Source organism: Mauremys mutica, chromosome 9, assembly GCF_020497125.1.
Source record: "Mauremys mutica isolate MM-2020 ecotype Southern chromosome 9, ASM2049712v1, whole genome shotgun sequence".
Taxonomy (NCBI): domain Eukaryota; kingdom Metazoa; phylum Chordata; order Testudines; family Geoemydidae; genus Mauremys; species Mauremys mutica.
The window spans coordinates 97,880,272-97,904,663 of NC_059080.1; the positions used below are offsets into that span (position 1 = coordinate 97,880,272).

A 24,392-nucleotide genomic window follows, 5' to 3' on the forward strand; every position below is an offset into this window, starting at 1 on the left:
AGAATTCAGGCTGTGGAATGCAGAACACAGAAAGCAGAATTGTTTGTTCCTTGGCACAAAGAATCCAGATTCTCTCCTCAAAACAAGTTAGTTATGCAATTACAAGCGAAACCCATTTTTTTGAAACCATCTTTATACTATTAAAAAAATACTCAAGACATCCAGGGAGATTTTAAGATGCCTGGATCTTGCAGCTGGCTTGCAAACACTTTTGAAAAAGGGCTTTGTTGCCACCCTCTGCCCTTAAAAATCACACAATATCAGGAGGGGACAGCGTTATATACACTTTGTAACTCTCAGCATTGTTTCATTGAGGTTTAAGATGCATCTTTGTAAGTTAATTCTGAACAAAAGGGAGCCTCTGACGGATAGTAGAAATCTCAAGTGCAAGAGTTTCACTCAGGTAAACTGTTCTCCAGCTTTTATCTTAGATGGTGGTATTGCTGGACATGGTTGAAGAGTAATCCCAATTCCATAGTGGGCTGATTTCCTATCTGCATATTATATACATACTTGGATCCTGTAGAGAAATAAAGTTAGCTATGTGAGCTATGACATAAGTCTCTTCATTAGACTATGTATGAGCACTGCTCAGGCTTGTGCTATGATCAGAGACATTTATTCAAAGTCAAACAGAGGCGAGAGGTCATTCTTTACACCAGGATGTTTTTAATCACTCCCTGAATTAAATATTGGCAGATATAGAAAGTTCAAATATCAGCTATTTTCCCCCAAATTTACAGGACTGGCTTCCGTCATGCCAGAAGCTGAGGGCCTCCATGCACAGTCCTGGCAACCGACACTGTGAGAGCTCAAGTCTGCTCCCTTCCCAACATCCATCTTTAAGAGGCAGCGTTTTCTGACCCCCTCCCCCACAGATCAATGTCCCCTAGTTTAGAATACGTGGCATCATCCAATGGCCAAAAAAATCCTGAGTGGGCAGCTTCAATGTATCCTCCCATAGAATTTATTCCGCATCCCCCCTAAAAGGACAGCGGCAAGGTCAGCATGCTTAACATATGACCTGCCTATTAAGGGTCAGCTGATCTTGGGGGAGAACAGGGACAGGAAGTGGCACAATGACATTTACAAGAATGCTGCTCCTGAGGGCTCTATTACCAGCATGGAGGAGGGTGCAGGAGAGGGATGGATGGAAAGGACACACATTCACTCCTGCTGCACACCCATGCATTACCCTGCAGTTGCTGATCCATAGTTTTCCCCACAAAGGAGAAAAGCAAAGCTAGCGTTTTAAAAAATAAATAAATAAATAAAACACCTGGCTTGAGCTAGTGTGTCTAACTGTCGCTAGCATGGGAAGCAGGACGAGAGAACGTCTGGTGTTGCAGCTTGCGCGCTCAGACCCATGCAAATCCCTGAACCAGGGGCCTTAACAAGTGTCAGGCATCTGTTCCCTTTTCTAAGTTAAAATAAAAACTTACCCAAAGAACCAGCAACTAGGGGGACAGAGAAGGTCAGTCATATCTGGGGCATAATCCTCTATACAGTACTTTCTTCCCTAAGTATGTTTCTGTTATTAGCTAGCCCTCCGTGAGGTAGGAGAGTGAGTATTAGCCCCACTTTACAGAATGGGAAACAGACACAGAAAGGTTACATGGTTTTGCTACTATCACAGTGCAAGTCCATGTCAGACCCAAGATTTTAACTAGCCAGGTGTGCCTGATGGTAAGAGGTTCTCCCTCCTTGAGAGAAAGCACAAGTGCCTCTTCTCAGTCCAGGCTGCCAAATGCCTTGGGCTTTTCCTGCCAAAGGAGTTCCTGAGGCCCAGTCCTGTGCTTAAATGACTAAGCCATGTCTGTCTGTGTCCCTTCGGAAAGGGCTCTCCACAAGTGAGTGGGAATGAATTGTCCATTGGCCTCTTTACAGCTCCATGAACATCAGTAACTCCAAATAACCAGGTCATATGACCACATTTATACAAACCAGAAATGGTTCAAACCCCAAGAGTTAGATTTACATGGAATTTGTATGTATTTGCCTGTCACCGCTACATTAGGAGTGAATGGCTCCCAATGGATAGCTTATAATACATCATACACAGGCCACAGTGGGATCTTGGACATGAGTGTCTCCTGCTTTTCCCTTGTGGTTCTCACGCTGTGCTGTGACTATCCCACGTAAGATGCCATCTGGGGGGCTGGGAATACACAACAATTAACGATGGGATTGTCAGTCACTTCGATTTCAGGTCCCACACCTATGCACCCTGCACTGGCATTGCTCTTGCTCTGCCCACCTTGCCAGGCAAAGCCTGGCCAGTAAGAGATCCCTCCCTCCTCCTCTAAGGGCAGCAGGAGTGCCTCTTCTCATGTCAGGCTGCCAGGTCAGTCTTGGTCGCCCTCAGACGACTCTTCTTCCGCCTCCTTCAGCCACTGGATAAACTTCTGAAGCTGCAAGGACAATGAAATGTGATGAGGAAAAATAAACGCCGGAAAACAACTACTTTAATGAGACAACTGCAGTTCCTCAGCATTTGACCACTTCCACGTTAGATAGGAGAGGCCGAGGAACAGGGAAAACAGACATAAAAATGGACACTTAAATCCAGGTGGTATGGGCAGTACAGACTCTTTGGAACCCACAAAGGAGGCCTCCTCATGGCCAAGGTACCCCCCAAACCCTAATAAAAAGAGGCAAAGTCTGCCTGGGAGAAGGGAAGTTTAGATCCAGAGTTGTTCCATCAAGGGCTTATGAGAAGGAGGCATGACAGCTCCACCTAATTTTCAACAAGCACACAAGGTGGGCGGTGCAAGGAAAGTTGCTGCTAGGAGAAGACTGCTCTGAGAGTATGTACTTTGCTCATTTTGCCTTTTGAACCCTGTTTAAATAAGCAGCTCTAGGCACTGACAGGTTTTTAAAAAGGGAGTTGACTTCACGTGGGCTCTAAACTAAGCAAATCTGGGCTCTTCCTCAAAGAGGGTTTTCTTTCTGTACCGTTTGCGGGAAAGGCTTTGGAACTGGGCTTGGCCACATCCGGATACGGAGTTCCTACCCATGGAGAGGTTTATGCTTGTTACAGCACAAGCCGGTTATAAAAGGGCTATTCTGATACCAAGCCGCTCAGTAGTGCCAGTGCTCAGTGAACCATGCAAATGGATGAGGAGAGCCAGGTACAGTAGCTTCAAAGGAAACATGTAAGGAGTGATAGTTCATTTCCCTGAAGCCCATTTCAAGTAGTTGCCTAGCTTAGAGAGGCTTCTCCATTACTCAGAGCACAGGGTGATCTCAGCAGTTTCTCGAGCAGCTGTCAGTAAATATCTCCCTCTCCCACTGCCTCATTCTTCACCCCAACCAGAACACTCTGGTTATGGCAGAACACGGCAGAAAGCCAAGCTGGGCTGCCGTAAGCCAATGCATTGTGTGTTTCATTACCTGCCCTGCGGAGAACCCAGCTTTACCAGAACCACCTCCGCCCCAAGGCTGACTGCAGCTGCTAGTGAATCCCTCCAGGACTTGGACTTACCTGCTGGTTTTTACGAAGCTGCCTGCCCTTATCAGATGTGTCCCGCTGAGAAAACCAGAAGAGAATCATCTCCTCTGCCAGGATTTCCAGCTGGTAAAAGGTCATCAGCACCTGGACCAATCAGAAAACCATAAATGGGGCAACAGAACAGTAAAAGGCTGTGTATGACAATCTGGGACTTCCACCACAAGCCTCAGTGGGAGAGAACGGGGTGTATATCATTGTGTTTTATTGTCCCCAATACTCATACTTTTCCTGCTGACACTGAGCCCGAGGTGAGGTAGCTCTGATGCACACAAGGTCCAAGTCACAGCTCCCCTCATGGCTTTCAACTCCAAGGATGCCGGGAGGGGTATTTAGGAGTTGAAAGCAATGAAGGACTCCAAGGGGACTCCACAAGGTCATCTCCCTCTCCTTGGTAAAGCACACTAATAACAAGCACCGAATAACAAGCACCGAAATGGATCTTTCAGGAACCTCTCATGTCCGCAGACCCAGATGCGCGTAATTCTGGCAGCTGCAGTAGGGAAGAGCACTAACGCGGTTCAGCCAGTCCTAACTGGTCGTCACATCTGCAACACAACCCCGCACGCCCTTTGCTAAAAGGTGCCTTATAGCGGGTGTCAAATGCAACTGAACATTTGTAGAATCAAGCTTTTGCCTGACGTCATGCTGAAGGGAGGATGCTAATGCACTCTTGCTTGGGGGGCCTCATCACCCCTCTGTGCTCAGCCTGATGAGAGACTTTGCAGTCAGTCTCCTCACGGCAGAGGACTGAGAAGCTGGGCTACATGTGCCAGCTCCAGTAATGAAGTTTTACTTCAACTCCTGGCCACCAGGGAAAGTCAGGCTAGAACAATGGATACAAGCCAAACAATCTCTGCCATTCAAGGACATTTTGGCTTACTGAGCTGAAGGCTTTTGGCGTCAGTCCAGGCTAAGTGCTCGTGCCATTAGCCAGAGGCACTGGTACCATGAGATAAGATTCCTCCTTATTGGGGAACCAAGGTGTAGGCAGATTTGCAGGACAGCTCTCTTCTGGAAGTGACGGGCGTAATGTTGTGCAGGCACTTGTAGAGGAATTATTCATGGAAAGATTTCTAATTGGGGAGTTTAGCTGCAATCTTAGATGGCAGAAATAATCCATTAACACAGAGGGAGTGTGTGTATATGAAACGTGCGTTTAACGCTTTCTAGGACTGAAACCTACAGTGGAAAAGCAGATCAGCCACACACTACCTTCATTTTGTTCACTGCTTTCCACCCAGTTCAGCCTGAATATGAAATCCCACCCTCTTTCCAGCCTTGCCTATCTCCCATCTTTAAGTGTGACAAAAGCTATTTTATACCCCCTCGCTTTTGGGTCCAAGATGGTGGGTTTGGGTGCCTTCAGAGTGTGAAACTGGCCTCTCCTCCACTCCCCTCCACTACAGCACCATGGAAGGGGTCCCTCTGGGTTAGATACTGCTAGATAGCAGCTCCAGACTGCATGTCAACCAGTACTCCTCCATAGCAGGGCTCAGTCAGAGGCCTGGGCAGACACAGAGGAGAGATTTTAATCACGTTCACAGATGTTTTTTCACCCACCCTTCCCAACAGACACATAAGCCTTCCTTTTCTGATAGAAGACAAGCTGATGGCACCTACAAACCACAATTCACTACTGTGCAGGTGGACGCAGAAGTCCTTGCCACTGTGAGGAACTTACTTTGGCTATGGATGTGTGGAGGCCATCATGTTCGAGGAAGAACTCCTCAATGGCAGATAAGGCGTCCAAGTGATCTGATGCCCGCTTTATGTAGTTCTTAAACACTGGAGACCACTTCTTCAACAGCTGCAGGAGGAATCAGAGGAAAGGACAAAGGTTCTTGGATTATGAGACCTTTAAATAGAGATATGTGCATGTTCAATGCGGTTCCTCAGTGGGAACAGACTGGTCTGGGGAAGCCACTCTCCCATCATTCAGACCGTCTAATTACATACACAACACCGTCCCCAAGAGCTGAGTGAAGTTAAGGGGACAGCCGGGGTTACAGCACAGGACTACGAGGTGACAAGTCCACTTCTGTGTCCGTGTTTTCCTGTCTGTAGCACGCAGAGGATGTGTAACTATCTTGCTTAAGTGTTTTAGGAGCTATGGATAGAGTGGTACGTATTCTCACAAATGAGTTCAGGGGAGCAGGGAACTCAAAGGATGTCACTTCACAGCACACAATGGCAAACAAAGGGACCCGCCGCCGAAGTGCCCTGAAGACCCGCCCCCCCACCGCCGAATTACCGCAGAAGTGGGACCCGCCGCTGAAGTGCCCCGAAGACCCACGGCAGGGGCCCCCCACCGCCGAAGACCGGGCTGCACTTCGGCAGCGGGTCCCGCTTCTGCGGTAATTCGGCGGCGGGGGGGCCCCGCCGCGGGTCTTCAGGGCACTTCGGCGGCGGGTCCCGGAACGGAAGGACCCCCCCGCCGCCGAATTACCGCCGAAGACCGGGCTGCAGTTCGGCGGCGGGTCCCACTTCTGCGGTAATTCGCCGGCTGGGGGTCCTTCCGCCCCGGAGCGGAAGGACCCCCTGCCGGCGAAGACCAGGAGTGAAGAAGCTCCTGCGCCCGGCCCCGCAAGAGTTTTCTGGGCCCCCCGGAGCGAGTGAGGGACCCCGCTCCAGGGGCCCCGAAAAACTCTCATGGGGGCCCCTGCTGGGCCCGGGGCAAATTGCCCCTCTTGCCCCCCCCTCTGGGCGGGCTTGGGCTGGCTCACCTGTGTGCAGGATTGTTAAGATAGGTATTGGACTTGTATCAATGTGTAGAGTGTTGAGATTTTATGAAATGCTTGTATGTTGCCATATGCATTAATCTCACTTATAACCTCAAGTATTACCTTGTAGCATGCGATATAAAGTGTTTGTTTTATAACTGTAAAATGTTTGTTCTGAAACTACGTGACTTACCAAACAGGAAAAAAAAAAAAAAAAAAAGTCACCTAATGCAAAATGCTGGATTCCTACAAATGGCGTTGTCTCCTGCCTATCAGGATGTACTACTGAATCCCAATGGGCCATTGTGGAACAAAGACTTTCCCCCACAGCCCTGAAGAGGGTAAGTGCCCAATCCCTCATCCCATCACAGCTTGAATGCGGGAGGAAGGGAATAAAAATACCCATTGAGCCAAATGCATTATTCCTTTGCTGCTTGAACTCTGAGGGGCAAGGATTTCTAAGCCTATGCAAGAAATCCCCAGCTGTTTTGCCTGGGTTAGCCCTAAAGCAATGGTTCTCAACCCGGGGCCTGGGGCCCGCAAGCAGGTTTCAAGGGGTCCACCAAGCATGGCCAGCATTAGACTTGCTAGAGCCCAGGGCAGAAAGCCGAAGCCCCATCACACAGGACCGCTGTGGTCCAGCTGGCCCATGGAGTTTTTATAGCATATTGGGGTGGAGGGAGAGCTCAGAAAGAAGAAGGCTGAGAACCCCTGCCCCTAAAGGACAGAGTGTCTGCTCACTATAGAAGTTGCTGTTACCTTTTGAAAATTGACTCACTCGTATGTGGATGATTACCTGCTTTAATCTTGTAAATACGAGTCATTTATTTTTCCTAGTTAATAAACCTTTAGTTAGTTTATTACAGGATTGGCTACAAGTGTTGTCTTTGGTGTTAGATCTAAAGTGCAAATTGACCTGGGGTAGTGACTGGTCCTTTAGGATTGGGAGTAACCTGAATATTTTGTAACTTTTGGGGTAAAGTGACCCGTCTATCACAGAGTCAATCTTGCCTAGATGGGAATGCCCAAGGGGACTGTCTGAGACTCCATGTGAAGGCTGTATAGTGCCTGAGGAGTTCACACTTGTTACTTGGTTGGTGACATCAAAGTATGTAGAACTCACAGCCTGTTTGGGGTTTGTGCCCTGCTTCTTAGCAGTCTGCCCTGAGGGTTGGATTCTCGGTCATGAGCCCCTCCAGGCAGCATGGACCCTGGGCAAGTTTCCAAGCCTGCAAAGGCTGTGAATGCAGAGCACCCACAGCAACTCCCACGGCAGAAGGCAACAATGAATGGCTCCTCCTCTGCTGGTGGCAAAGGTACTATTAGGAATATGTTGGGGTCTTTGTGACTTCCAGCATCCAGCAGAGGAGAGGAGAGGCCATAGTGTGGGAAATACAAGTAAGATGATTTGTATATTATATCAATGACGATTGGCTCACAGGACAATATCTGTAATAGGGCACAAGGGTAGAGTAGTCCTGATGTTGCAGCATGCACAGTTCCAGGAACTACTTTAACCCATGGGCAATATGTTTAATGCTGACGCTGACTTCTCCCTCCCCATCAACCATCATTTTTTATTCCTCTTTGGAATTTTTTCCTCTCAAATGCACCTCAGCAGTCAGTTAGTATGACCAGGCAAAGACGTGTTTTGTGACCCCTTCCATTATCACCGTTAACAATAAGCAGGCAGAATTTTGGAACATACCAGAAATGATTACGGAGTTTCAAAAAGCAAACTTTGATTACAAAGGAAGCACAAAGTTCTAAATACACCTGCCATCCTATGTGATGAATGAAGCTAGCCTGGAGATGAAAGATTTTCAACACACAGCATTATTTTAGAATGACCAGGATTGTGATACTTTGGGTTTGCCACCACTGGAGAGAGACAATTTGCAGAGATATAAGGCTGGAATAGGAATTTTCATGACTTCTGCATCTATGTCTGGTAGTTACCCAGCTTCAGCCAAAAATCTAACACGTTCTTGACTGGAGTTAATTTCAGGTTCTTGTCAAAGGAGAGGCCTATCAGATCATCCTGCACTGGGTCTAGTCAGTGCTCCTGCGTTGACAGCATCTTGAATGAAGATGTTTGAGATCCAAAGATATTCCTTCGGCTGCATCTCCACTTCCCCAGGATCCTGGTATGAAAGTGCTGTCATGAGGTGTGATCTGCACAAGTGCGACCAGGCTGTGGTTCTTACCTGCCATCATCTTGGCACCATCCACGCAGATTATCTTGTTAAGCTCCCACTGACTGTGACCTTTTGTCTGAAAGGTCTCCGATGAGCACTCATCTGTGCTGTTCCCCGGCACAGCTTTATAAAAGAGTAAAGTCTGCTTCATAGAACCAGTGAAGACACACCTCAAACACTAGAAGCTGGGCAGCAGCAGACACGCCGTCTGATTCATTATGGTGAACTGCTAAGCAGTAACTTTTCCCGAAAGTAATTGTTCTTGGACAGCCTCACCCATGTCACTAATACTGCATCAAACAGGGTTACGTGACAAAAGCACTGTCTTCAACTTGGCAGCTGCTTCAGGCCCTATAACTTTTGAAACCATGTCTAACATCCGGGGAAGGATGAAGTTTTCTGCAACATTACGTGCCTTATGCAATTTGTAGAGATACCAAATAAGATGCCTGCTGGGTGTTTGGGTTGACATTGCCAGTGTGAGCAATATAGTCTTACTGATTTTTCAAGGCTTCCTGTTTTCCCTGAAAAATAACCTTGTGCTTATTTCTTCACTGATGGGTGTTTGGCTTCTGAGCATTATACCAATATTGAAGGCTTCACACTCATGGAAAACAGCACTCCCTAACACGTTACACACTATGATTTCAAGTCAACGTAAACCTATATGTCTTAACTATCACTGGTTTCAGAGGGGTAGCTGTGTTAGTCTGTATCAGTAAAAACAACGAGAAGTCCTTGTGGCACCTTAGAGACTAACACATTTATTTGGGCTTAAGCTTTTGTGGGCTATAACCCACTTCATCAGATGCATGGAGAGGAAAATACAGTAAGCAGGTATAAATATACAGCACGCGAAAAAATGGGAGTTGCCTTACCAAGTGTGTGTGTGGGGGGGGGCAGTGCAAGTGGCTGGAGGACCTAGACCCACTCCTAAGCACCAGGAGAGAAGTCCCAAGAAAGAACAGTTAAGAAGAAGTCTTAATTTTCCATGCCCCTGAGTTTTAGCTGCTGCTGAGGCCTCCTGCTCTCTGGCTTTCTTAACTCTCATGTTCCTCCAGCCTGACCAAAATGTACCTTCTTCCCAGCCTCTCCGTCTTCACGTTCAAGATTATACCATTCTGAACTTATCTGTATTTTGCCTGCTGGCACAAACTGAAGCCCTGTGTGCTATTGAGTCCTTCTCCCACAAGTGCCTTCCCCACTTACTGCCATGCTGTTGCGTACACCTGGAATGTTCGCCCTGCTTCCGCAGGCCATGCAGCCTCCCAACTCCTTCAGATCCCACTTCTGAACCCCACACTCCAATGCCAATTTACTAGAAGGGTGTGTCCAGTGCAAAAACCAAGAGACTGCCAAGTGCATAACTCTCCATCCCATCCCCAGCCCTCTTCTAAGGTTCATGTTCACGTATGGCGCTCAGCACAAAGGTGAACACCCAGCTGTTGTTCCTGTAATAGTGCCTGAGACTAGTCTAATTTAACTCAGGAGGACCAGGGCTCCTCTCTCTAAAACACCATGTCATGGTAGAATAACAGAAAATACATGTAGACTGAAAGGAGTGGGGAAGTGTACTCACAGGAATCAGCATTACACAGTAGTGTTGGGGGTCTAACTCTGTGTCCAGCTGCTGCAATGGGAACTCCATGACCACCTTACTGAGCACCTGCATCACCTCCTTCAGGCCAATGTTATAGGCATATCTGTAAGGGAAGGGGGAGAGGATGTCAGACCGACACACCTTCTAGGACCATAAGCCTGTGCAATCTGGCATCCTGCCTTCAGCCATGGCAAATCACTGAAGTCTATTCTTCTATTGCAGGACATCCATTACATGTTAACTTCCCAGCCCTGGGCCCAAGTCTTTTTTTAAGCATCATGTTTAGTGTATTCATGCAGTCAGAAACATGCCTGCATTGCAATGGGTCTCATGAAAGATCACATTCCTGAAGACCCGGTTTCAGAATGTAACATGCTGTCTGGACAGGGACAGCACACTCACATTTACTGGTATGATGCAGGAATATGATGGGGGAAACAAGAGAAACAGACTTGTACTTGAGAAGTGGTAGGTAGAACACATCCAATTAGACCCTGAGCTCCAACCCTCATCAATCTGATAGCTTTCAAAGTGAGATAAGCATTACTGTTCACCTTTCATCACCCCTACACAGACCTGGGAGACAAACCAGGTCCACTGCCATCTGTGCTCAGGAAAAAGTCAATTGGTTTGTCTGTGTCTCTAGTTTATAGTCTGCTCCCAGTAGAGAGAGGACTTTAATGAGGCCCAATGGGTTTGTTCTGCTTAATTATCCTCAGTGACAGCAGAGGCTGAAAGGCGAATTCTAAAGCATGTACAAGCTGAGGTTACCCTAAGCATGTTAGCAGTGGAGATGCTAACAAGAGCTAACGACAGACCAGAATATCACGAAGGCTAAAACCCATGAGCTGCTGTGTAAATAGGGTAGAAATGCCACCCACACACAGCTTCTTGGCTCTGGACTTGCTGGCTGAACGTTGCAACTCCCTGGCTAAACTAATGTGTGGCTTTGCTCTAAAAGGACTGGTGTTCTCCCGTTCCCTTCATAGGCACCCAATGGATATTCAGTCCCTAGCCCGAGAGCTCATGGAACAACAGCTAAAGCTAGCTGGGGAGGTTATGGAGCGAGAGCACTCTCTGCATCGCCTCATGTCACTATCTTCAGTTATCACTATCTCTTAAGCCCGACTGCTGAAGAAACTAACTGGATACTGATCGCGACATGGGCTAGTCACATGGTTTCCCTTTTTCCCCCCTTTCAAGCCTCTTAGCATCATGCTCATTAGACAAAAGACACTTCAGAGTCAGGGACTGCAGTTCCAGGGGGAGCACTTACTTGAGAGAGTTGATTTCCAAGACCAGATTATCACAGGAGATGTTCTCCTCTTCACCCCTCTGCAAGGTACCCAGAACCTCATTCTGGAAAACTGTCACCAACGCAAGAATAGGCCATTAGATAGGAGAGGGAGAAGTCCAGCAAACAGCATCTCTCACTACAGAGAAACCAGCCCCGTGACAGGAGCAGGGACAAGCCGACTAAAGAGCTCCACATTTTCACTCCATAACCCAACACATGCCCACAGTTATTCCACCTGTAAATGACTGTAGAGCATGTATAAAAGTAAAGACCTGCCAGATCCCACCAATTTAATTCCTAGGCACCAGTGCAAGACTGTCTCCTACGTGTTCTCCAGGGTTGTATGCAGACCTGTTTTAAACGACTCAGGCAACAGGGCTTCTGCAACTCCCTTGACAGGCTATTCCATGACCTAAGGGCTCATCTACATGGAAAGTTATACTGGTATAAGCCAAGGGGGAATTTAAACTCATATGACAAGACTGGTGGATGCACTTAAACTGAGAAATAGCCACTTATACCAGAACAACAAACTCTTTCCAAGTCACATTGGCTTTTTCAGTTTAGCCTCTCATAAGAGTACCACATGGGGCATAATGCCAGTGTAACGACATTGGCTTAACTATACCAGCAAAATTTTCTCATGTAGACAAGCCCAAACACATCTTGTGGCTTCCTGGATGTGCAGCGGGGGAGAATTACCACAATAAGCTGCTATGGAAAGGGAACACAATCTCTGGCAAAGACAGCTTCAAAGAGCCTTTGGTCAGGAGGAGGGAAAGTCCTTCTCAACCTTCCCACCTGGGCCCCTATGCATGTACTTACCAGGCAACAGCATGGAAGAGAATATCAAAGAACTGTAACAGGAACAAGAGAAATGCTGGCCAGGAAGATTGGGGGCCTCTGAAGAGGGAGGCGTGAGCTGGAGCAAGGCAGGAACTTTCAGTGCACACAGTCACAGCAGCACAGGGCTCACCCCACTACTCACAAGCTCTGGGCCCTTCCCTGGCTCTTCCAGCATTCCCTCTAGGCCCAGGCCTCTCACCTTTGATGTCATCCAGCTGAGGAGAAGCAGTCCGACTGTCTGGCTGCTCGGAGCCCAGACTCAGGTCGCTCTCTGTCTCACTCTCTTCCTCTGGATTCAAGGTGGGACCTGATAAACAGGAAAATGTAACCTTTTGAGGGGCAACCCTGAAAGCAGAGGTGCTGCAGTCATTTCCCAGCTGATGAAGCTGGAATCCAGGCAGGTTTGAACAAGCTATCCTTGTATGGGCTTTGCTACTTACAGACCCAGACATCCATAACCACTGAGTGGGGCCTGCCACTAACTTGAAGGGGCTTTGCCAGATCCCTAGGAGCAGGCAGCATGGGTCAGTGATTAAAGCAAAAGCATCCCTCCCAGCCAAACTGCTCACTCGTTGCAAGCAGCGTGGGACTCTCACTTGAGCTGGAACCTTGCAGAAAAACAGATGTAGCCTCTGAGCTGAGCAGTTCTGGTGGAAAATGATGATCAACATACATTCGCCCCTTGGGGATGGGGGGCAAGCAGCAACTCTGTGCCTGGAATGTAATGGGCTCCCTTCATCATTCAGACACAGGTTTGAAGTTTATTGTGAGACAAAAGGCTGGAGCAGAAGAGGCAAGATCTGGGACCATTGTTCAAAGAGCACAAGAAGAGTGTTTGGTCAATGCAATGCATCCATATCCACCATACTCTACACGGAGCAGCCATATCCACCGTACTCTACATGGAGCTCAATGGGAGACTTCATGCCACCCAATCCCACAATTATGGACTTCACTGTTTGGCAGCGATGGAATTTGCCACAGGATCCATCCCTAACTGTGCTCCAGAATCTCAGCTGCCTTTTTTCCCCCCCTCTTCAGTAAAATGTATCTAGCCTTTATGGCTGGGCAGGAAGTTTTCCAAACATGTCCTTAGCAGAACTGGGGCAGTGACATCTGCCTGCATCTGAAACAAGGGCTCCAAGAGGGATGGGATTTCCCCATTCAGCTGAAGTGTCAGATTTCTAACCCAAGGTTGTTCCCCCCACTCTCTCTTCTCCAGGGCTTTGTCTAATCTGAGTTTTGACATCTCAATAATGGACTATACACCACTTTGCTTGGGGAGACTTCCTCAGCCTGGTTCAAGACACCACCTTCGATGACCTTAGATACGAATTATTATTTGTATTCCTGCAGCATCTAGGAGCCGTAGTGATGGACCAGGACACCTCCCCCCCCCCCGTGCTAGATACTGCACAAACACAGAACAAAAAGATGATCCCTGCCTGTTACTAATGTTCCACTCAGCAACTCACTGAAATAGGGTACATGCGTTTCCATTCTCAGCAGTCTATATCAAACCTTTCCTCACCCCAAAGGTTCTGTCTCTGCTCTTCCTCATCTGCTTCATTCTCATCATCTGCTTTCCAGAGGTAACCTCTGCCCTCTGACCCCACCTCTGCTTTGTTATAACCTGAAAGAAGAAGATGGCGTTTAGAAGGAAGGAAGATACTGGGACAGCCAACCAACCTGAAATTGATTGGCCTCTAGTGGGAGAGTGAGGGGAGGGTCAGAATGACCTGCACCAAGCTGTGTCCCAAATATTTAACCCACAGTAGGAGGGTTGGGTCTCCCATCCATGCACACAGGGTGCTGCTCTCATTAACCTAGGTGAGTAGAAGATGACCAGGCTGTTCTTTCATCTTGCCCTTCAGCAGCATGGCCTGGCTGGCTTGACACACTGACTCACACTCTGAATCCTACACAAGGGGCCTGACAGAACCAATATCCCATGCGGGAGGAGCGTTAAGATCCGGTACTCCCTGGGGTGCAGTGGGAGAGAACTGAGGGCCAGATGTCTTGGCATCTGTCCTGAATTGAGTGACTGTTCAAGCTGTAGCCTGTCATCTGTAGAGAGCTCCCACCCCAAGACAAGTGTCCACAGATCTTTATGATGAAACAGGAGGTTGGGTTCTGGAGAGGGCAGGTAGTCACCAGTTATTTGACTTGACTATTAGCTTGGTATACTGGATATCCCTCTTTCCCCACTAAAGGGGCACAGATGCCAAGCTTAACATAAGACTTTTGCTACCAGCTTTGCATTTCAGCAAGTTTGGAACACAGGCTGGTCCCAGAGGGTGAAGCCCCACAAAGGACAGGACCAAAGGGCTGAACAAAAGCTCATGCACCTTTCAGCTTCACTTTGTTCTCCTCCTTGTTCACTCCAGAATCATCACTGAACTCATCGTCGTCCTCCTCTTCTTCATCTGGTGAGTGCAGCGAGATCACTGTGCCCTCGAGGAGGGTGATGTTAGGACCTACCACCACCTAAAAATAAAGGACTTACTTATCTATATAAGGAACAGAAGCACAGCTCCCTACATTGCCACCTCTCATTTCCCCCCCAGGAGCCAAGGGCTGCCTCCAAGAGTTTCTCCTGGAACTGCATAACATTGAAACATATTTGGAAATATTAGCGGTGCCTGGGCATGTACCCTGCTAAATAAACCCAACTCCTTGCAGAAGGGACAAGGTGGGGGCAGTAGCCTATGCCCCAACCAGAAGAAAGGGCCTGGAGCACGCCTCATTCTAGCTACCGGCCAGGTCCTTTCAGTTTAGTATATTCAATGAGCAAGTCTAGTAACTCTCCAAGGAGTGCGGAGAACCTTGCAGACACCGAAGCAGCTCACCTGGGAAGTAAGGACGCAGTGAGGATTTAATTTGACCTTCTCCTTCACTTCAGCCTCATCACAGACAATAGACTGGCGGATCTCCACGTGGTCTGCTACGTGGACACCGTTCCAGAGGAATGCTCCATCCAGGATAACTTCATCCCCTATTAAACACCACCACAAAGATGCTGAGCAGGGCAGATCACAGCTCTCACTCCATGCTTCACTAGCACTTTTCCAATGCTGAATGCACCAGAGAGTATCCAACCCATTAGCTCCAGAACTAGAGGGTACCCTTGTGTCTCAGTGGAGGTTTAGATGTCGTGGCAAAGCCTGCCTCAGATTTTCAGCAGCCACTCCTTAGGCTAAGCCAGGAAAGACAAACTGAGTTAAGGTTTCTGTAGAGATTCAGCAAATGCTGCAGTACCAACAGGCCTCCCCCTTACAGTAATTCAGCAAAATGGGGGAAAATGAGAACAATGGAGGTGTATTTGAGGCTGTGAAGTTGGGGCACTAGGAGGTTCATGGGGATGAGCATGGGATACAGAGACTTTCACCTCTAGAATACTGGTCTGAGAGGAGCCCAGTAAGTTATTGTCTTAACATACATACACATCACCTCTCTTTCTTTTTCCTGTGTCCCACGTGCCCTCTCACTCAGCCTGCACTATGATCCCTGCTGGGGCATTAGCTCCCACCCCAAAGGCCTGGACCTCTTTAAAAATTAAGCATTCAAGACTGTACAATATATACTAGCTTAACTACTTGTAACTCCCTTCCTTCCACTTTGGTTTCCCCTAATAACCCCATTTCACCCACTGCCTCCACTCCTCTCCTCCCACAAAAAGGACCTTCAATCAGAACTGAATTTGCTATAATTCCAAACAACGTCAGGCTTCCCCTCCCCACGCCTCCCATATATGGCACTCACCTATTTTGCAGTTTTGACCGATGACACTGTTGGTAATGGAGCAGTTGCTGCCAATGACCGTCCCCTGCCCAATGAGGACGTTCTCGTCCAGCACGCTGCCGTGGCCCAGGCTCACCTCTGCCCCTCGGTAGATGTTGTGCTTGGAATGGGTATAGCTCTGTGTCTCATCATCGGTGAAGTTCATCTCTGGAGTCATAGGATAAACCCAGCGCCGGATGATGTCGGAACACACGGCCTCGTACATCAGCAGGTTGGACACACGGGCACCGTACTCCTCTGCTGTCACATGCATATGGATCTGGTTCCCCAGGACCTGGGAAACAGACAGAAGCATGTTCAGGGACTCTTTGCAGAGGAAGGCTTCCTGCACCTGAGCAGGGTTCTACGCCATGTTAAATGTCACCCACACACTTTGCCGCCACAACCCACCCCTCTTCTTTGCACTCGTTTCCATACAGGTACTTCTGCTACCATATTCACTAACCAGCCTTCTCAGACACTACAGGCACTGGGGTCTGAGAGTGTCATGGAAGCAATCACCGGAATCACATCCCAAATATTCTCAAACTCCAGCCTCCCAAATGCATTACAAGCCAGAGTCACTATCACCCCAGTGGCTTTAGGAAGGCATCTCATTTGCACAAGCCTGCTCATTTGTTTCCAAAGACACCCACTACAGAACCAACGTGATTAGCCAGGACAGGTATACAAGGGGATGCTTCAGGGTGGGGTGAGGGACACTGGCAGAGCTATATGGGAGGCAGTGGAATGGGAATACCAGGATGGTCTTCAAGTCAAGACCCAGGGGCATCAGCAGAGCTCCGTGGAGGCAGCTAGCACACATCTGCTGACATGATTTCAGATCCCCTATAAGTGCTGAAATTCAACTAAACAGTAAGTCTGGAAAGATGAAAGGACAAGTGCAATAAAGCTATGTTATCGCTATTTGTATTATGGCAGTGTCCAAAGGCCCCAAACAGGATCACAGCCCCACTGTGATGGGTGCTGTCAAACTCAGGAGACAGTCCTTGCTCTGAAGAGCATAATGTAAAACATGGCACCATGATGGTGAAGCAGTAAAGGCTGTGTCAGTTTGTAATTTAATGAGACTTAGCTTTCATATTTCCTATTCTTCTGCATATAAGCTAAACCAGGAGCTGAGAGCAGGTGCTTTTGTGAATTGCAGGAGATCTAGTTGCTAGTTTAACGGAGAACTGTTCCCAGCTACCCGAGAACCTCCAGTGCCTATCACAACTTAGAACATGTTACAGCCCAGCACGCACAACCACCTGTGCTGACATGGAAACACCTCATCCCAGACAGCACACAGAAAGGTCCCAGCCACCCACTGAAGAGATGAGGTGAAAAGCCAAAGGCTCCTCTTGGGTCAGACAGAAGTGGGTCTCCCACAATACCCCTCTCCTTACCTCCTCGTTCACCAGCAGGCCACGCACAAAGTCATCCCGAGTCTGATAATCAAAGTTATCTGTGAACAACTCAGCCACCTGGAGACAATGAGAAGGCAAAATTCAGAGGACATTGCCAGGAGAGCCCAGGACAGTTATTAACCCCAACCAGCCACTGCCAGGGAGCTCAGCAAAGTACAACACAGGAAGACTGCTCTTGTCCTTCTCCTATTGGCATGAGAAAGGCTCAATCTCTTCCATGGAAGGTGCTGGGGCTTCCCATCTCCCCTTCCATAGTGAACATTAGTAGAGTCTGGCTTTCGGGAGGGCGGGGGGGATTACTTCCAGCTGATTGACCCCGTCTAACTTTGTAATTTTGCTGAGCGTGGAAGACTGAAGACCAGTTCTCCTCCTGACAGTGGAAGAACAGTTACTGAGTCTAGGGCATGGCAGGGAACGCCCTGGACATTATTACCGACAAGGTACCAGCCATCAAGAACTGACACTTCACTTGGTCCCCGAACCTCAAAGGTGCCATCTCCACTATCTTGGACTAGTTCCTCCATTCAGCTCAGACAAGGACACACACAGGCGCTTCCTGTTGGACCTGTTTTCTCAGCAACAGACACCAGAAGCTGAGAGTGCTGAGGCAGCCCAAGAAAGTATCGTACTCCTGTGTCCGTGACAAGTTCCACAGAAAGTAGCAAGGAATGGGACTGGGGCTCTGGAATCCACTCTACGCTCTAACAGTGTGTTTCTACCATGTCAGCAGCACAAATCAGCTACTCAGAACACTTCAGCCCTCCAGAACTACAGCAACTCACCTGTGGGGAGCAGATGCTGATATGGCAGTCCAGCAAGTCATGGCGCACCTCAACCGTCTCAATATTGCTCTGGAACAAGCTCTGGAAAGAGAAGAGAACACAGTACAGATTGAGCGTTTCTCATGTGGGAGTCAATCCAGAACAACACTGCAGCAGCTGAGGACAACATACTACGAATACACTTCGATTGGTTGGAAATCTGGAGGACACACCACAAGTCACGAGATATGGGCAAAGTACACAACAGACAGAGCAACTGTGCTTAACGTGTGCAAAATGGTCTCTCACAATACTGTATGCCAACCAGGAAAGATTTCAACTCAGCAGTATTCCCACGTGAAAAAATCTTTCAAAAAATCTCCTATGACAGAAGCAGTATCACACCTTTCCAAATGCCAGCATTGATAGTCACTTCATTGGCTGCCAGAGAACAGCCTGAATCATCTGTCTCATCCTTTGTTACACATACAGAATCCCAAGTACAGAAGTTACATGAACTAATTTATACCAGTAAAACTGAATTTAGAGGAAAAAGAAGCCTACTTAGTCTGTTTTAACCCTGTTAGGGATGGTGGGAACTTATCCCCCATTCTCAAAAACTTGAGGGAACTTCAGAGTACATGCCTGCATGGCTGTACCATGCCACAGGCTGTCATAGAAGGGGCCAGCTTCAAAAGCTACTTCCCGTCATCTCTTCTTCAGAGGGAGCTGTAAGCGCCATTCTCCCCACCCTAGACTCAAGAGAGAGTTTTACTTTGGAGTGGGTTGCTTGACCGCATTAGCAACTTTCCACCTGCCACACACTCTGCACGTACCATGGGAAAGCGAAAGCGCTTCAGCTCCTGGGTTCTTTGGTAGTGCAGGACACGGTTCGTAGTGCTGTCCATAGCAAGGATGATGTCATCCTCCTGGCACCTAGCACGGTGACCTGGTGAGGACTCTTTGAAAATCATCGTCATCACAGACACGTTCTTGTCCAGCTTACGGCGCATCCTAAACAGGAAAGGAAGAGTTTTAAACAATGCCTCTGAAAAAGCGACACCAATGAGCTTGAACAAGCCAGGCCGGTGCGCCTTCTCCCCAGTCACCCACCTGTGCTCCTCCAGAGCTGCAGAAACATTGATGTTGGACACCACATCTCCAGAGACGAGGAGGAAGTCAGAGCGGACTAGGGACTTGGCATCGACATCCCTTAGCACATCACCAAGTGAGCGGTACAGGTCTGAGGTCACAATGCGCACCTTGTTGGGAGAGGTGCGGCGGCACCACTTGGACTTACTGGAGGGGAAGAAAACAGGTCAGAAGGAATGAAAAGGGTGATCGTCTAGTTTAGGCTAGAACATGGTGGTCCAGTGTGGGGGGTTGTCTGTCCACACATGTAAAAAGCAACCCTGTTATGATGGCTGGCCCACTGTCACATTTAAGCATAGTTATTCCCGTAGCAGAGACAAAAGAAAGTAATGCTCCAAGACGATAGCTTAGAGGACACTGACTTCCTCGTGGGCAAGATCTTGTGTGGAGATTCGTGAAAGAAGGGGAAAGATACCAAGTATTTATGCAAAACCAAAGAGAAGAGTTTTAACCTGTAGGCAACAGCTGAAGGAGGGAAGAGATGAAGCTGTATACTCCTCTTTAGCACATGAGCCTAAAGATTAGAGAAGCTAAGGACATGTAGCAGAGAGCTGACCCCAGCCTGCCAAGTGCACTTAAAAGTGTTACAGAGCAAGGCCCAGGACTCCTCAGTGAAAGCCAGTAGTTTAAGGAACATCAGGTATACAATGTTATTAAATATCTAACCAGGAAAGCTCTGCCTTTAAATATGAGAAAAGAAGACAGTCAAGACCATCATATATGAAATCCTCAGACAGACATAGCCCACTTACAGTGCTACCCACGTCCTGCTTTCCAAAGGAAGAAATGTTCTCTCTTCACCTGTTATTTACCTTGCTGTATTCTCAGCTATTAGCAACAGCTGGTAAATAAGGATATGCAGCAAGTATGCTCCCAGGGCCAGCAGAAGCTGGTAGAGACATTGCTCAAATGATCCCTTTGGGACAATAATGGGAGTAGCACCCAGCTTTCATTAGCCAAAGGGGTCACTGTGATATAAGACCTTGGAAAACATTCCTTTACAGTCAGCCTCAAAGGAAGATGAGTATCAGGGAGTAGCCGTGTTAGTCTGTATCCACAAAAACAGCTTCTACTGTCTGGTGGCATCTTAAAGACTAACAAATTTATTTGGGCATAATCTTTCATGGGTAAAAAACCTCACTTCAGATGCATGCCACCAGAATTGTTATTTTTAAAGGAAGATGATGTTCCTTACTGTAAATGCTCCTTTATCTCAGACGACTTCCAGCAGCAGAAGACAAAGGTTTCTTCCACTCCAGTTGCAGTTAGGAACTCCAGGGTGTAGTCAATCATGACCACGTTTGCCAGAGGAAGGAGAACCTAGGGAAACGGGACAGAGTTAGCTGAACCAACACTATACATCAATCAAGGTCAGCGACAGGCCAGCTGCAGGAAAGAAGACTCAGCGGTGTTGGAGTAATACAATCGTGACTCCTTGTCTCATGCTCTAACTGTTAGAAAAAAATATGCCAGACATGAGGGATGAAGCCACAGGAACAAAATTTAAAAAAAAACTTTGTTTTTTTTAAATCACAGAACATTTATGCAGGTAATGTCAATACATTCCATCAAATGGAGATTCAAGTGTCTTCTTGAAGGTAATTTATAACTGAAGGACCACTTATGAATTTTTTTGTATCCATCATTTTCAAAAAGCATTTTTTTCTGACAGTGAGATTAAAAATTATTCCCTTCTCAGCCAGTGGACAAATATGAATCTTGTAATCATGATTGCCATGAATATTTAATGAGACAATGAAAGAGGATAATTGTTAAACCTAACTCCAGAGGTACTGCTGTCTCCTATAGCACCAGAGCCTTAAGATTTGGGCAATTCAAGTACACCTCTACCTCGATATGATACAACCCGATATAACACGAATTCAGATATAATACAGTAAAGCAGTGCTGGGGGGGGGAGGGGGGGAATTGTGTGTTCCGGTGGATCAAAGCAAGTTCAATACAACACGGTTTCACCTATAACACGGTAAGATTTTTTGGCTCCCAAGGGCAGCGTTATATCAGGGTCGAGGTGTACTCTCTTCTCTCATTTGCTGGTGATTTCATGGGAAACATTGTTGCCGCTCTGGGCAGTGGCTCAGCCTCTTCCCCATCTACCACAAAGGCATTTGTCCCTTCCCTGAGAGAGGCAGCTGCAGTTCCTATATCAGCACTGGCAAATGAAAAGCAAACAGTACTATAATGTTCTCTAGTCCCCACTGTTATAACTGTGGTAGTTTGGATTTCTGGTTTATTTTTCCTCATTGTGGGGGTGAAAAAACCCCAAAACATTCCCACAGGAATAGCTGTACGCTATTTAGAGTCAAAATCTTTTCCCACACTCCCCCTATTTATGACTTACTGTAATTCCCCAGTGTCTAGTCTGCAAGAGGGCTACAGGAACATTTATGGGCAACGTAGTTCCCTCAAATGAAGCCCTATCTTTCATTCACACCCAGGAGAGGCAACACAAGATAAGAATCCAAACTGCTGCTGTTATTGCATTTGAAAATATTCCCTCCAAATTGTGCACTTAGAACGTATTGTATGTATTAGCTATTACTGTCACCCTTGTCTTCTCCCTGTCCACATTTGTTCTACCAACTTGTCATGTCTTGTCCCTAGTTAGACTATAAGCGCTTTGGGGCAGGGGATATTTTGTTTTATATTTGTACAGTACCCAGCACAATGGGAATTGTGCCATAACTGAGGCCTCAGCATGTTACTGTAATACAAATAAGACTATTCAAAATCGTTTCAGAGCTCAGTTTTCCATTCTTCATCTACTCCCCTTTCAACAATTCAGAAATTAATGTAGTGAAATCCTTCACTCCCATAACTCTCCTTTCTCTTTCAAAGTTAAGAGGTGTGCTTATTGATCTGGAAAAAGGGGGTGCACGGTGGCATCAGTCACATTAACCACTGGACTCCCCTTAGATTGCCTCATTTTAAAGCCCCCTCCATTCATCATAAACTGATCTTACAAGATATTAAACATCTGTGTGTGATTTACAGGATCTTTCCTCTGAAGCAGTTTCTTGCTGTATTTGGGTACTTTGCTTCTTAATACACTAAAATCCCTAGGTAAGGATTTAAAAAGAATTTCAGATTCACCAAATATAAAGCAAGATAAATTTCATCCAGTAACCCCTGTATTGAGCCCAATAACTTGTGTATGGCTGAAACATGTCGTCCAAAAAGGGATCCAGTCTTGATTTTAAGACCTCAAAAGATGGAGAAGCTACCAGTTCCCTTGGCAGTTTGTTCCAATAGTTTATCCCCTTTACAGTTAATGTGTGCCTTATTTCTCATTTTTATTTCTCTAGCTTCAACTTCCAGCCATAGGTTCTTGTTCTGCCTCTCAACTCTACATGAAAGAAACCTATGAACGTGCTTACATGCTGTAATCAAGACACCTCTCAGTCTTCTTTCTGATAAATTAAACTTCAATAAACTAAAATGGTCTCCCATAGGTTTCAACGGGACTCTAAAAATATTTTCTTGTTGGAAGATATCATGGCAGCTTTCACCAGCAAGACCTGTCACTCCACCAGGATGATCACATGGGAGATGGTAATAGCATGCTTTTCATAGCAGGGCAGAACTCTGTATGAGCCTGGACACTTTCAGCACATGATGCAAAATCTCTTTAGTCAGCTATTTTATTAACTCACAGTGGCAATTAGTCCTTCGCTGGTAAACTACCAATTTCTTGTTCTCCTATAAAAGCCAGTTAGATTGCTATCAGAGATGCAGAATGAGTGTGCCCTGTTCTGGAAACATATTCTCTTGAACTAAGGTATGTAAGGGCTAGGCTACACTGGCAATGCTAAAGCACTGTGGCGGCAGCGCTTTAATGTGGCTTGTGTGGTTGCGGCGCAGCGCAGGGAGAGCTCTAAAAAAAACCCACCTCCATGGGCTGGTACTGTACAGGCTGAAACTTGCTGTGCTCAGGCGGCTGTTTTTTCACACCCGAGTGAGAAAGTTGCAGCGCTGTGAAGTGCCAGTATAGACGAACCCTAAGAAATAACCATATTGCTGAATAGTGGGCGCTTTATACTTGCATGTAACAAATCAGCATCTCCCCGCCCATCACATGCTGGTCCCAGAGACTACCACAAACAAGGATCTGTCAAACCGTTCTCAAAGAGCTTTAGGAATACTCCCTATCCTCCCCCCGGGTATATCCGTACAATTATCCCTCCATTTTGCAGACAGGGAAGTTGAGGCTTGGACTGCAGAAGGGACCTGGCCCAGGTCCCACAGTGAAGCGAGGAAAGCGCCAGGAACAGAACCCATGAGTCCTGCCCGCTGATCCGCTGCAGTTCCCCGGGGCTCAGAGCTCTCCTTGGCTGTCTCCTTCCTCTGCAGCCGTGAGGGGGTTCAGGATGGTTTTCCCCACAGGATCGAACTGGCTGAGGTAGCAGAGCGGGGGGAGAGACCAGAGGTGAAACGCGGGAGGGGGTGGGAGCTCCCGCCTGCTCTCCGTTCTCAGGAGGGGCAGCAGCCGAGCTGCCCTTCCACCGGGGCGGGGCCCGGTCTCCCCAGCGGCGGGGAGGTCCCCGTCGGTCTCTCTGGCGGGACGGGGCGGGGGAAGGGTCCCGGTCTCTCTGGCGGGGAGGTAGGTCTGGAGTCCCGGCTGGGGGAGGGGAGGGGAGGGGAGGGGAAGGGCCCCAGGTCTCCCCGGCAGGGGGGAGGGGTCCCGGCTGGCCCCAGGGCTCCCCGGCTGAGGCGGGGAGGGGTCCGGGGCGGTCTCGCTCACCCGGGGCCGGTCCTTGGAGACGGGGAAGAAGCGGCGATTGAAGCTGTCCGCGACCAGCACGGCCTGCAGCGGGGGCGGCGGCTCCTCCTGCGGGTCCGGCCCCCGGGCCTCTCCAGACCCGGCCCCCCGCCTCCCAGAGCCCCGAGCCGCCATCATCAGTCTCCTCACGGACGCACGCGGCCCCTCCGCCGCGTCCGCTTCCGGGTCGCCCCCGGTTCGGATTCCGGATGGAGACGGCACCTCGGCGAGGACATACCGCCCCGCTCAGAATGCGAAGAGGGGGATCCCTGACACGCATGCGCGCGCCGCGACCCACCAATAAGAAGTCTGACCTG

General features: G+C 48.1%; 1 protein-coding gene across 1 annotated transcript; it reads right to left on the reverse strand.

Annotated features, from left to right (window-relative positions):
- Positions 1-649: 649 nt before the first annotated feature.
- EIF2B5 (eukaryotic translation initiation factor 2B subunit epsilon) lies at positions 650-24,272 on the reverse strand. Its single transcript, XM_045030698.1, has 16 exons — positions 24,058-24,272; positions 20,491-20,615; positions 19,257-19,442; positions 18,980-19,157; positions 18,165-18,245; positions 17,362-17,439; positions 15,935-16,247; positions 15,022-15,167; positions 14,521-14,659; positions 13,704-13,805; positions 12,372-12,479; positions 11,306-11,396; positions 10,009-10,132; positions 5,193-5,318; positions 3,485-3,595; positions 650-2,411 (listed from the first exon to the last, which is right to left on the reverse strand). The coding sequence occupies exons 1-16, from the start codon at positions 24,211-24,213 to the stop codon at positions 2,346-2,348; spliced, it is 2,130 nt and encodes a 709-aa protein (XP_044886633.1). The 5' UTR covers positions 24,214-24,272; the 3' UTR covers positions 650-2,345.
- Positions 24,273-24,392: the final 120 nt, after the last annotated feature.

What these genes read in the sequence shown, in the direction of transcription:
- EIF2B5 (XM_045030698.1), bottom strand. Translation starts at nt 24,213, where the DNA reads ATGATGGCGGCTCGGGGCTCTGGGAGGCGGGGGGCCGGGTCTGGAGAG. An exon ending in GAGATAAAGGAGCATTTACA is followed by an intron (nt 19,443 to 20,490) that starts GTAAGGAACATC and finishes CTTCCCCTCCAG; the next exon opens with TAAGTCCAAGTGGTGCCGCC. An exon ending in TCAGCTGGATGACATCAAAG is followed by an intron (nt 11,397 to 12,371) that starts GTGAGAGGCCTG and finishes CGTTGGTGACAG; the next exon opens with TTTTCCAGAATGAGGTTCTG.